Source organism: Solanum pennellii, chromosome 7 (genome assembly GCF_001406875.1).
Source record: "Solanum pennellii chromosome 7, SPENNV200".
NCBI classification, from domain to species: domain Eukaryota; kingdom Viridiplantae; phylum Streptophyta; class Magnoliopsida; order Solanales; family Solanaceae; genus Solanum; species Solanum pennellii.
In genome coordinates, this window is record NC_028643.1 from 33,887,291 (window position 1) to 33,899,681 (window position 12,391).

At 32.2% G+C, this 12,391-nt stretch overlaps 1 protein-coding gene across 20 annotated transcripts; it reads left to right on the top strand.

The window, feature by feature from the left end:
- Positions 1 to 986: 986 nt before the first annotated feature.
- On the top strand, positions 987 to 10,648 carry LOC107024028. Of its 20 annotated transcripts, none has more exons than XR_003579416.1 (3): positions 1,411 to 1,898; positions 4,263 to 4,506; positions 10,468 to 10,648. XR_003579416.1 is itself a non-coding variant. In XM_015224907.2 (3 exons), the coding sequence occupies exons 2-3, from the start codon at positions 8,187 to 8,189 to the stop codon at positions 10,489 to 10,491; spliced, it is 849 nt and encodes a 282-aa protein (XP_015080393.1). In that variant the 5' UTR covers positions 1,411 to 1,898; positions 7,710 to 8,186; the 3' UTR covers positions 10,492 to 10,648. The 20 variants fall into 20 exon arrangements, 1 of the variants encoding a protein (XP_015080393.1); XR_003579423.1 differs by having other exon boundaries at positions 4,426 to 4,506; XR_003579421.1 differs by having other exon boundaries at positions 4,435 to 4,506.
- The last annotated feature ends 1,743 nt before the right edge of the window (positions 10,649 to 12,391 follow it).

The window sequence follows — 12,391 nt, forward strand, 5'->3', positions numbered from 1 at the left end:
TTCGAATGGATAACTATAAGTATTAATAAGTTCGAATGAAGTATGAACCGTGAAATAGAGTTTTTCTATTCTCGAAATTAACATCTAAAGCCAAAATTATGAACGTTCGAAATTTCACTTATTTACAATTACACTAGTCTGTTGTAAAATGGTCATAATGATTTATTTTAAACATTAAATGATACAAAAATCGTGACATTTGAAAGAAAATTCATTGACCTACAATTTTCATATGTCATGACTCGCCTAATTTATAACGTACTAAAAGATATGATAGTATACATTGTTTGCCTTCTAGAGAGACACAAATTGATTTCATGTAGTTTTTTCCCAGAATTTTTTGTGGGTATTTATGATGATTTAATAAATTATGTATGTTAGTTTGATTGGATAATTATAGGTATTAATAAGTTCAAATGAGATATGGATCGTGAACTAGAGTTTTTTTTTAATGGGATTGAGAGATTAAATTGTTACAAATGCAACAAATTCGAGAGAAAATTGGCGATTGAAACTTTATGGACCAAAATATGAAATGCAATATGTACTTATTCACACACTCATTCAATAAGAACTTTATACATCGTATTTTTTTGTTGTGATAAGCATAGCAAGCAAGAACTCTTATATATACAGTGAAAGGAAGTACACAAAAGATGAGCATTATGAATAGGTCATCTTCTCTAATATGTTGAAAACTGTGTAAGGAATCAACAAAAGCTCCATATTTATTGCTTTCTTATTCAGACAAAAATATATGTTGCTTTCGGCCTAGACAAAGCTTTTTACATACTAGAAAACGTTATATCCTCAAAAAGCTCTTCTTTTATTTCTTTTTGCATTTGAGAGATATTTCTTACCAAGATTATCATAATAAGATATACAATATTTAAATGTGTGTGAATATCAAACATGTAAATTTGTAGAAAGAATAACGAAAAATGAGACATGAGTTCACAAGTTTATATATATTTTTATTACATAGCGTGGTGAGAGGACGACCACTGGCACATTTGATAAAATAGATATATACAAGGGTAAAATAGTAATTTCGCCTCATATATTATAATGGAACAGTAAAGAAAGAGTTGAGCTCTTCCATCTGAGGTTTGTTCTCTTTCAGATAATTCAAATTTAGACGCACACGCACTTCAAAGTTCCTTTCTTTTATCAATTTTTCCTTTCAACTTTCCAACACTTCTTTCTTTTGATATTTTTTCCGTTTTATTCACATGCAAATCTTCAATTTCCTCTCCTACTTTATTTTTCCAAAAAAAATATTCTGGATTCGCAAGGTATAAGTATCAATACCCATAATAATTGCCCTTTTTTTTCATGTCTACGTTTTTTTTTCAATTACTTTGTAGTTTTGCTCCTAAATATCAACGAATGGGTGCATTTGAGGTAAAATATACTTGCTCTGTAGTAAAATATTTGTGTGTTTTATCGCTATTCAGTTCTAGTACATTTCCAAAGTAATATTATTATTTATTGCTCTTCAAAATGTGTATCAAATTAATAATGAACAATTATTACTGAACAAAGGAAATAATATAATTAGATAAGAGAGAAGAGAGAATGAACGAGTTATTTGGGGGAGTTGGAGGAAAAGGAAAAGGCTGATTGGAGAAACATAATCTTTTAAGGCGAGTAGATCTGGAATGATCTTGAAGGATATAATTGCCATTTTCTGTGATATTTAATTTTGTTGTACTTGTTCACAAACTTCTCTCCACGTGGAGAAATGTTAAACATAAGTACCGAAATATCTCTTTCTAGAAATTTCCTCTTCTGCTTTACATAAATTTTTAGGTTTCACCTTCTCCAAAGATTTCATCATATTGCTTACCGAAGTGTTAGATCTTGCTTCATCTATTCTTGTGGTTCAGTTAATTTTGGTAAGTTATTCGTAAATTTTTTTATTCTCTTCTTGAATTTGTTTGATTTTCGTTAAAAATTTATATCTTTAGTTTGTTTCCTAACTAAAAAAGTAATAATCTTAAAATACATAAATAAAAATGAATTAATCGAATAGATGTTTAATAAGTTCATTGTTGACTATTTGTATCTGTTATCTTGTTTACGCATTATAGTTTTATTAGATTTAAAATGGTTGTAACTGTTGTATTTGTATTTAGGATGAGCAATTGTGTTTCACGATATCCAAAAGTTATAGAATTGATCAGTCTTAAATGTGTTTATTTGCAAATTCTTTGATTTGTTGGTAGGTTTATAGTTGGAAATGGTTTGTTTTGATCTACTGCTCAGTTGTTCTTATTTCTTCTTCTGTTCAATTTGGTTGTATTTAGCTAACTTCTGTTTGATATTCATGTTTCTGTTATCTAACATTGTGTTTGGACATCCCATCTAATTTTTCACTTATATACACTTGTGAATAAGCTGCAAGTTCTAACTTACATATTCACACAATATTCAACCAGTTAATAACTTCGGAATACTCATTTCATAAGCACCAACATAAACTGAAAGGATTAAAAATCATGTGTGTGGACATTTTTCTACTATATAGAACTGTGAAGCCAATAAACGCGAGTGACCGTGGTCATTTTCACATGTTAGTCTATACATATATATCAGTTTTCTTCTCTTGTTAGCCATACTTTTTGGAATCTCATTTCTTTGGGATCTTATTCTTCTATAACTCTCTTCTGGCTCTTCTAGCTTTTCAAAATGTTCAATTTTGGTTATCAAAACTGTTAGGATCGGAAATAAGCAGGTGTAATCGCGAAAGCTAGCAAAGCAAACCTCAATAGACCATGAGTAAGAATATAACGAGAAATATACCAAAAGACACAAAGATTTAACGTGGTTCGGTCAATCGACCTACGTCCAAAAAGGAGATGAGCAATCCAGTATAAATATAAGAGTACAAAATACATAGGGGAACAACCTCAACCAAATTCACTCAGAATACATGGGAGGTTCACACAAGTGATAACATATCAAACTTGTGATCCACAATTTCTCCCCCTAACTAAAACTCTCAAAGTCATTAAGTCTACATTGTGAATGCTGATTAAGTTAAAAGGAACATTCCTCTATTTATATAGTTCTAAACCTTTTCCTACCAGAAAAAAGATTAGTCAATCTAAAACTTTTTCCTAAAAGGAAAACCTATTTATGGTAAAAAAATCAGGGCAAATAAAATCTAACAAATCTCTCCCTTGGCCTGAATTTCTGACAAAATAAATTTGTCCACCTTCTTTACTTAATCTTCAACAACTTGCTTCTCCTCTCCAAAATCTCCTTTGCAAAATTTATGTCTCAACACAGAGAACCTCTCTGAAACAATTTCTCCAACAAAATCTTCATTACTGTCAAAAAGGTTGCGGCTAGAACTACACCCATCAAGATGAACACCTTCTTCTAACCTGGTTTAATCATCGATTATCGAACCACTGAACCTGATTCCCTAATTGAATCTGGCTCTGATAACACTTGTTAGGACCCAAAATAAGCAGGTGTAAACGCGAAAGCTAGCATAGCAAACCTCAAAAGACCACGAATAAGAAGACAACGAGAAATATACCAAAAGACACAAAGATTTAACGTGGTTCGGTCAATCGACCTACGTCCACAAAGGAGATGAGCAATCCACTATAAATATAAGAGTACAAAATACAGAGGGAAACAACCTCAACCAAATTCACTCAGAATACATGGGAGGTTCACATAAGTGATAACACATCAAGCTTGTGATCCACAATTTTTCCCCCTAACTAAAACCCTCAAAGTCATTAAGACTACATTGTGAATGTTGATTAAGTTAGAAGGAACATTCCTCTATTTATAGAGTCCTAAACCTTTTCCTACCAGTAAAAGGATTAGTCAATCCAAAACCTTTTCCTAAAAGGAAAACCTATTTATGGTAAGAAATCAGGATAAATAAAATCCAACAAAAACTCTTCTTAATCATTAATATATCTCAATTTTAGCATCCAAGAAAGGTTCTTTTAAACAAGTCGCACTCAATTACAAAAGATTTCAAGTAAAAAGGTGTGTACTTTTTTTTCCATTTCAGTAGTTGATATCAATACAATATATGTACTTCCTGATTCTGTGTTATGAGAGATTTAAGATCTTCAGGTTATATTTTAAGATATTTTTATAACCAACGATTTTTCAGCATATGTTATGAGTTATTTTTTAAAAGAATGAGTCTTGTAATGCTCCGTTTAAGAACATAGTTTTAATCTCAGTGATCAACATGTTTATTTGGATGTGATGTTTAAATTATGCAGAACAATGTCTAATTCTGCTAAAAGGATGAACAGTACATTAAAGGCAATTTTGGTGTTTCACATCTATTTTATTTTATTATAAAAATTCTATCACCGTTGTGGTATATTTCCTCCATAAGTCACCTGATTTTTCTAGAAACCACAACTTAAGTGATTTTTCTAGAATTACTAGGTGTTCGACACAAATAAATAGGCACCAACCAAGTTCACTCTTCTCTCCTCTGTTCTCTTGTACCGTTAACTGGTAAGTTCCTCTTCCTTTCTATTCTTTCACTCTTTATTTTTTATTCAATTTTGGAAAATAATGATTTGTGTGATTGTAATCTATATTGTTTGATCTTTGCTGCTTTGTGAATGTTTTTCGGCAAATAGCATACAAAAAAAGAATAATAATTTACATATGACTTCATGTTCTTTCAAATAAATAGTAAAAGTCAGTTGTTGTCTCATACTTGCATATAATTTTAAGTGGACTGCAAGCATTTGAGAGTTGCATTGTAATTTTTTTTCTTAAATCATAGCTATGGAAGAGGAGGGATGGGGATGAGGAGTTGGGGAAAAATCTAGCAAAATTCTATATCAATTCTACTTGCTTGCTCATGTAGTAGTACAAAAAAGGACATGATATTAATATAAGATGTTTCATCCTTATCATAGTTATAGGAGATGTGGAGTTAGAAGAGTTAGGGAAAAAATGTACAAAAATTCTATATAGAATTGATATCAGTTCTATTTGCTTGCTTAGGTAGTACAAATATAAGATGTCTCATCCTTATCATAGTTATGGGAGACGTACGTGGAGTTAGAGGAGTTGGGGAAAAATCTACAGATATTCTATAGAGCGTTGACATTAGTTTTATGAGTCATTTAGCTCAATAATTGTCGTTTGCTAACTCTGCTCGAATTATAGAACAACAGTTAAGTTATTCTATCAACATATTTCTTTCGGAGTCTCTTCAGACTCTCTCATTTCATGGTCTTTGCTTGACATTTTTTGTCTATCGGTGGAAGGAACTACTGAAACTTTGAGTTGAAAATTCATTTAAAAATAAGAAGTCAAGGGTTAGTTGCTGGCAGACAGTTGCTTCATGTTTTATTGTGCATCATTTTGGTTCTCCTTTTCAGTTTCATTCTTCTCTTAGCTATTTCTTTAATTCTCTAAACCAGCGGCACTATTGTATATTTTTATCTCTTCAATTGAGTTGCATTTCTAGATTACATACATTGTATGCCCCTTTTTTTTTCTTCAAAAATACAGTACAGTACTGTTAGTTTCATTTAACAATTAAGATTGAAGCAGCAAATCAACACAAATTGATTCTCTTTTTGTTTAATTCTGTACATTGATACCCAAATCATAATGGTTATGTGTTGTATGAAAGGGAATATTGTTACTTTCTAGCAAGTTAAATGGATCACTAACTGTGTTCAAGTCAACGATAATGAGGTCTGCCTTCTTTTTATATAACTACTTGTTCATGGTCCACTCTAGAGAACAACTAATGAGATTTAATGATCACATATGTTGTTGTGAATACCAGTGTTCCTATTACTATAATTAGCTCCAGTGCAAGTTCAATACTAAGAACCACATTCTTTTTCTGTCATAACCAAGGTTTAACAAATCTATCAAATAGATTTGTTTTTTCTGAAAATACTATATAGAGTTTATTTGTTTTGGTATATCGATACTATAGAGTGTAGTCTAAAACATCTATTCGAGCACCAATTTTTAAAGCAAAAGGGAGGTGAGTTTTACCGGCAAGCAGTATAGAGCATTCTTTAACTGGTTTTTATTTATTATCTTACAAATCACAAGTTTCATCCTTGTAGAATTCTTTCTTGCAGATCTTCTTCCAAGTGGAACCAAGCAATGAAAATTGTTGTTAATTACTAGATTCTTTCTTTGACGTCTAAGCCAGAGCTTATTGTTGTTCAACTTCTTTTTAGATATATACTAAATGAATTAAAGCAGTCAAAAAAGAAAATAGAGGTACTATATATGCATGAAACTTCAGGTGATTGTCATGTCTCAATCTCAAGATTCATGTTCATAAGTTGCGCAAAAAGTATCTAATATGAGATGAAACCTCTTACAAAGGGCTATCACATTTCGCGGTGCTTGAGCAAGAGATACTGAAACTCTGAAATGACTTGCTGACGCTAATAATTATTACTATTTATTGTTTTTGTTAAGAGTAGAAGATTGATCTTATCTTACATTGACGTAGCTCATGACTGCTTATGCTTCATTCATCAGTATGAATTAGAGAGAGAAGCTTGCCATGGAATTGATGTAGGATAGGAGATCACGGAAAGAGTGAGAACAATGTTGAAATATGTAAATTCAGCTCTTGTGTGAACTTCCTTAGACCATCTTGTCTCTTTGGATTGTCCCGAGTTTAGCACTTGTTTACAGTTTCAGGTGACACTCTACTTAGGACACGATGAAATTCTTGGATTTCATCTAAATCAATCCGTGCTTTTGGTTTGGTTTGCCATTTTGTTAAGTATTACTCCAATTTTGAAGCCTAAATTGTTTTGGGAGTCGATCTTCAGGTCTGTGTTGTGGTGATTATTGTCTTTATGTGTGTTTCAACCTTTTTAACTTTGGTAAGTGCCATCTTCTAAAGGATTTTTGATAGAATCTGATAATTCTGCAAGAACATAAAATTGGTGTTTTGATGATAGACAAGAAATGCAAATAATTGTCGTAGCAAATTGACGCAGCCAAGTATTGCAGCCATCGGAAGTAATTGTCACAACCAAAATTAATTAAATGTACAAGTGCTAAAGATGCTGAAGATACAAGTTGATACATATAAGGAAACCTTAATATATTTATTAAGTAAGGAAGTTGTATATAAAAAGGATTGTACAATAAAAGGTAAAATCAGTACTCCTTGTTTAAATACAATTACAATTTCCTTACCTTATTTGATAAGGACTCAAGGTGCGATAAAGCAGCAGAAATATCTATAAAGGGAGATCAAACGCAGAAGAGCAAAACACGGCTTTTACATAGAGAGAAAAGCGAGAGTTATTCATCATGTAAAAGCCTTCAAGATCGATAGGTTTTCTAAGTTCAAGAAGTTCTTGAGTTAGAAAGTCTTGAACGTGTAAAACTATTTTCTTGATTCGTTGTTGAGTTGTTAGTTACATTTCTTTATACAAGAAGTGGGTTTGGCTTCTTGTAGAGTTGAGCTTTGGTGAGGTTTGTAACAAAAGGTGGGTTTGGCCTTTTGGAGAGTAGAAGTAGTCGATTATAGTTAATCGAGAGTTGTTGTAGTGGGTGAGGTTATTGATTATTGAGTTGTAATCATAAAATTATCTAGTTAAATTAATAAAACGAGGTTTTTCCTTCCTTGATTGAGGAAGATTTTTAATTTAACAAGTGTTTGTGTTCTGACTTAAAACCAACTTACAAGAACCTGGTTCTTGTTCTAGGGGATAGGTTTCTTCAATTGGGATAAGAGTAGGCCTTTTCGATAAAAAGATTCACACCTTGAAAAGACTCGATGGCAGCACCACCTACCCTACAAGAGGGAGCTTGACAAACACGACCACCACTATTCAATGGCAAATACTATGGATGGTGAAAAAATCGTATGATGGATCATCTTATTGGCGAAAATCCTGATCTATGGGGAGTAATTCTAGATGGACCAACTATACCTATGAAAACTGCAACTGATGGAATCACCAAAATCCCAAAGGAAAGAAAAGAATGGAATTCTGAATACAAGCTTGCAATCCAAAACAATGCCAAAGCCAAGAAAATTTTGATCTGTGGTATAGGACCAGACGAATACAATCGTATCTCGTCTTGTCAAGATGCCAAAGCCATATGGGAAACACTACAAACCGCTCATGAAGGAACAACGCAAGTCAAGAAGTCCAAATTTGATAACTTAAACAGACAATATGAACTATTCAGAATGGCAGAAGGAGAGACTATACAAGATATGCATACCAGGTTCACTTCAATCATCAACGAGATGTTCCTTGGGAAAGATAGTTCTCAATGGAAAGGCAGTAAGGAAACTCCTGAGTGTCCTTCCTGAAACCTGGGAAAGCAAAGTCGAGGCTATCACTGAAGCCCGCGACCTAGATACACTGGCCATGAATGAGTTGATTGGTAATCTCATCACATATGAACTCAAGAAAAACCAAGAAACAGAAATCGGAGGAAAGAGAAAGGAAAGGAACCTGGTTCTGAAGGCAACTACATCAGATGATTTTGAGGATGAAAATATTGCCCTTATAACCAAAAGGTTCACCAGAATGCTGAAAAGAGGACAAGCATTCCAAAAGAAAACTCCTCAAAAATCCAATGAAAACACTAAAGACCAAGTTTGTCATAAGTGCGGAAGTCCGGATTACTTCATCAAATTCTGTCTACTTTCGGCCTTAGAGCAGAAAAAGATAAACTCTGAGAAGGGAAAAGACATTAAGAAAGATAAGTTTGTTCCTTCAAACAGAAGAATGACAACTCAAGAGGCAGATATCTCAATGAAAAGGGCCTTTGCAGCAATGGGGAATTCATCTGATGAAGAATCTGAGGATGAAGAGACAGAAAACAAATCTCTTTTTGCACTAGAACAAGATGATGATTATGACTTTCTTCCTCTAGTAGCAGTGGAAACCAAGGAAGAAAAGGAAATCTGCAGATCACAAGAAACTATATTAGCACTCATGGTTGGATCAGATTCTGAAGAAGACAAAGAAGAAGAAGATATGAATGAAAAGGTTAGTCTCCATCGCGTGCGTGTGTGTGTGTGTGTGTGACAAAGAAGAAGAAGATATGAATGAAAAGGTTAGTCTCCATCGCGCGCGCGTGTGTGTGTGTGCGTGTGTGCGCGCGTGCGCGCGCGCGTGTGTGTGTGGTGTGTGTGTGTGTGTGTGTGAACATTCAATAAATTGTTCACATTTCAAATCTCTCAATCTTAAAGATCTATTAGAATCATATTATTAGTTAGCAAGAAAATCAGTATCATAGAATATGTAAATATATTATATGTTCCTCTAGTCAGCATTCAGTAAATTGTTGACATTTTTCATTGTAACGATCATTTTCCGTCGTTTTGAGCACTAGAACTTTTTATGTCAGAAAATACTTTTCGATAGATTTAAAGGGGTGTTTTGGATTATTCGTAATTATAATTATGGATTTAATGGGATAGTTCTAATAATATACTTAGTTGATGGTTAAATTAGAAAATAACTTTAAAATAAATAGTGGGTATATATTACCATATTTATAATTAGTATCTAATAAATAGGGTTAACATTATTTGATTATATGAAAACCGCATGCGCCTCTTCTTGATTCTTAGTACCACCGACAAGATCTATCATAGGTAAATAAATTTCAATTGAAATCTATTCCCTGCCAATGTAATGGTTGCTTCAATATATTAGTTTATTATTAATCATATGATGTTATGGGTAGAAGTTAATGGTTGTATAAACATAAATTGAGAAATTTGGTTGTTTTGGCTTATCTGCTTAGTTTTCCGAATCAAGTTACTTGTAATTTGGTGGTCCTTATCTTATTTTATTGTCATAGGATTATTATATTATTAAACACTATTGATTATATAATGATGTTGATTGAATATTAATGGTGCATTGTGATTGGAAGGTGGAGACCAAATATTAGTGACGAGGAACTAAGGTTATACTACGATTGTTTATCAAATATGGTTATGGACGTGTAATTGAATTGGGTTTGAATTACTCTAAGTTTATCTGCTAACCGGGGGCCTCAACTTTAATTACTTACTATTATTATTATTATATTTTATTATAAAGTGGAAGTGTACATTTGTTATTATTATAATTCCTTATATAGTTGAAGTGTACATTGGCATATCATTTGATGTTAAATGAATTCTTGTAAAAAAAGTTAGGCAGGAACGTTAATGATGTAAATAATTGTAGTATTAAAGTGTTAATTTATAGGTAGAGGTGTTCATTGCTGCTTCAACTTTTAAACATTAGAATGTTTTTCTCTTATTTTAAAATACATTTTGATGCATTGAGATAGGTAATTAAATATTAGGTGTCTCGTGTTATTTAAATTTCATTAAAAATTATGTTAATTGGAAGAATTTAGAAAATCCTTAGGCTTGAACTTTAGGAAATTGAGTTTAATTTTGAGTGTTTATAGATTCATTAACTTACAAATTAAGCATATTGACAGATTGCAAGAGTTCGGAGGCAATAAGGAAAGAAAAAGAGTTGGAGAAGTAGTTGCTTGACTTCGGTTCTTCGGTGGAGGTATGTTATGATTTATTTCTATTTGATAGATAAACTCTCAATAGATATTGATATGTATTAAGTGATATTATAAAGTCTCCTATGTACTTGATTGTGTGGTTGTATGTCTTGATTGTGTGGTTTGTGGTTGGCCTAAAATTATGAGATTGTTGAATTTCTAATCTTGAACCCTCTCTAGTAAAATGAAGCCTTGAATAAAGAAGGATTGATGAAATAAAATAATAAGATAATTGGATCGGAGTTTCACATTCCGACACAGTATATGGGAACGGAGTGTCACGTTCCGACACAATAACATTAAAGGAAAGGAATTTTGAAGTAACTTAATATACTTAACCTCAATAAACCGATCTTTCAAATGAGTATGGTGTGGAGGCATGAGTCCTCATAGGTGTGCTTGATATTGTAATTGATGGTGTACCTGTTATGGTGTTGTTGTCAATGGTTCATGTGTTTTGTTGGTTGCCACCTATTAAGTATTGTAGTTGATTTTATATTATTATTAAATATATATTGATTTCTATTTTGAGTTGGCCGATGATACCTACTCAGTACGTGCTCCTTGTACTGACCCCTACTTGTAGTTTCTTCTCTGTTCTTTTGCGGAGTGCAGCAAGTGTACCATCGACTTCGACTCGCCCTCAGCTCTAGCCAGTCTCCAGCACATCAGAGTTCAGGGTGAGCTATTAATTCTAGCTCGTGCTGGATTCTATCATTCACGTCTTGATGTCTTTGAACTTCGGACATGGACCATCTTTTTGCTTATTTTGGTTTCTTAAACACTCTTAGACTTGGTAATTTGGAAATAGATGTCCTTGATGTGATGACTATCAGATTTTGGGATGATGAGTATTAAACTTTAGAAACTTATTTATATTGGTTGCTTAGTATCTTTTGGATCTTCCGCATTATTTATATTATTTACATTTGAACTATTGGTACATGTTGGGGTTTAGATGTGTTGGTTCGCCCACCTAAGGAGGTAAGTGTGGGTGCCACTCACGAATCATTTTGGATCGTGACATTCATAGTCCAAATTAAGTAAATATCTCAAAGTTTAAGAGAATTTTGAAGACCTTTTTGCATAGTTACCCTTCCTTCTGATGAGATTCTTAGCTACTTCAATTTCTAGGAAAGTAACTTGATAACTATTAAAAGGATACTAATGAAAAGTAGTCTTTAATTTATATCATTAAATATTTTTCTTCAAGGGTGTGTCATTATCCATAACAATTCAGACGCATTATTAAATCAACTTTTGTTCGGTCCAGGGTCGGCTCTATGATATGAAAAACAAGGTCTTTGCCTTAGGTCCCTAAATTTTTGTCAAGAATAAATTATATGTTAAAATTTTTATAGAAAAAATTGATTATTTATGATAAAAATATATATTTTTTTAAAATATACTATTTTATCCCTTTTAACATCTTTTGTACTTTGTATAAAATAAGAATTAATACTGGAAAGTGTTGAACAAAGTCAATTACAATTTTTTTTATTTTCTTTAAATTTTAGTTTCAAGCATTACTACAAGCATATTAAAATGAGGTATACCAAGTCATCAACTTTTTGACTCAAATTTTAAGTTTCCAACCCTTATCTTTATTTAATATTTGTCAAGTTATTACTTATAGCATTATGTTAACAAACATATAATAATTGTCTCACTGAAATGATGTTTAGTTAAGATAAAATAATATTAAATACTAATAATTTTCATCTAAATAGTCTAAGAAAATAAATTTTGAATGAATACCTATCTGAATTTTATTTATATTTTGGGCCGCGAATTGAAATTTCGCTTTAGGACCCAATTACGTTGAGACGTCCTTGGTCCGGTCAATCTT

What these genes read in the sequence shown, in the direction of transcription:
- LOC107024028 (XM_015224907.2), top strand. Translation starts at nt 8,187, where the DNA reads ATGAACTATTCAGAATGGCAGAAGGAGAGACTATACAAGATATGCATA. An exon ending in AAGAAGATATGAATGAAAAG is followed by an intron (nt 9,012 to 10,467) that starts GTTAGTCTCCAT and finishes GCATATTGACAG; the next exon opens with ATTGCAAGAGTTCGGAGGCA.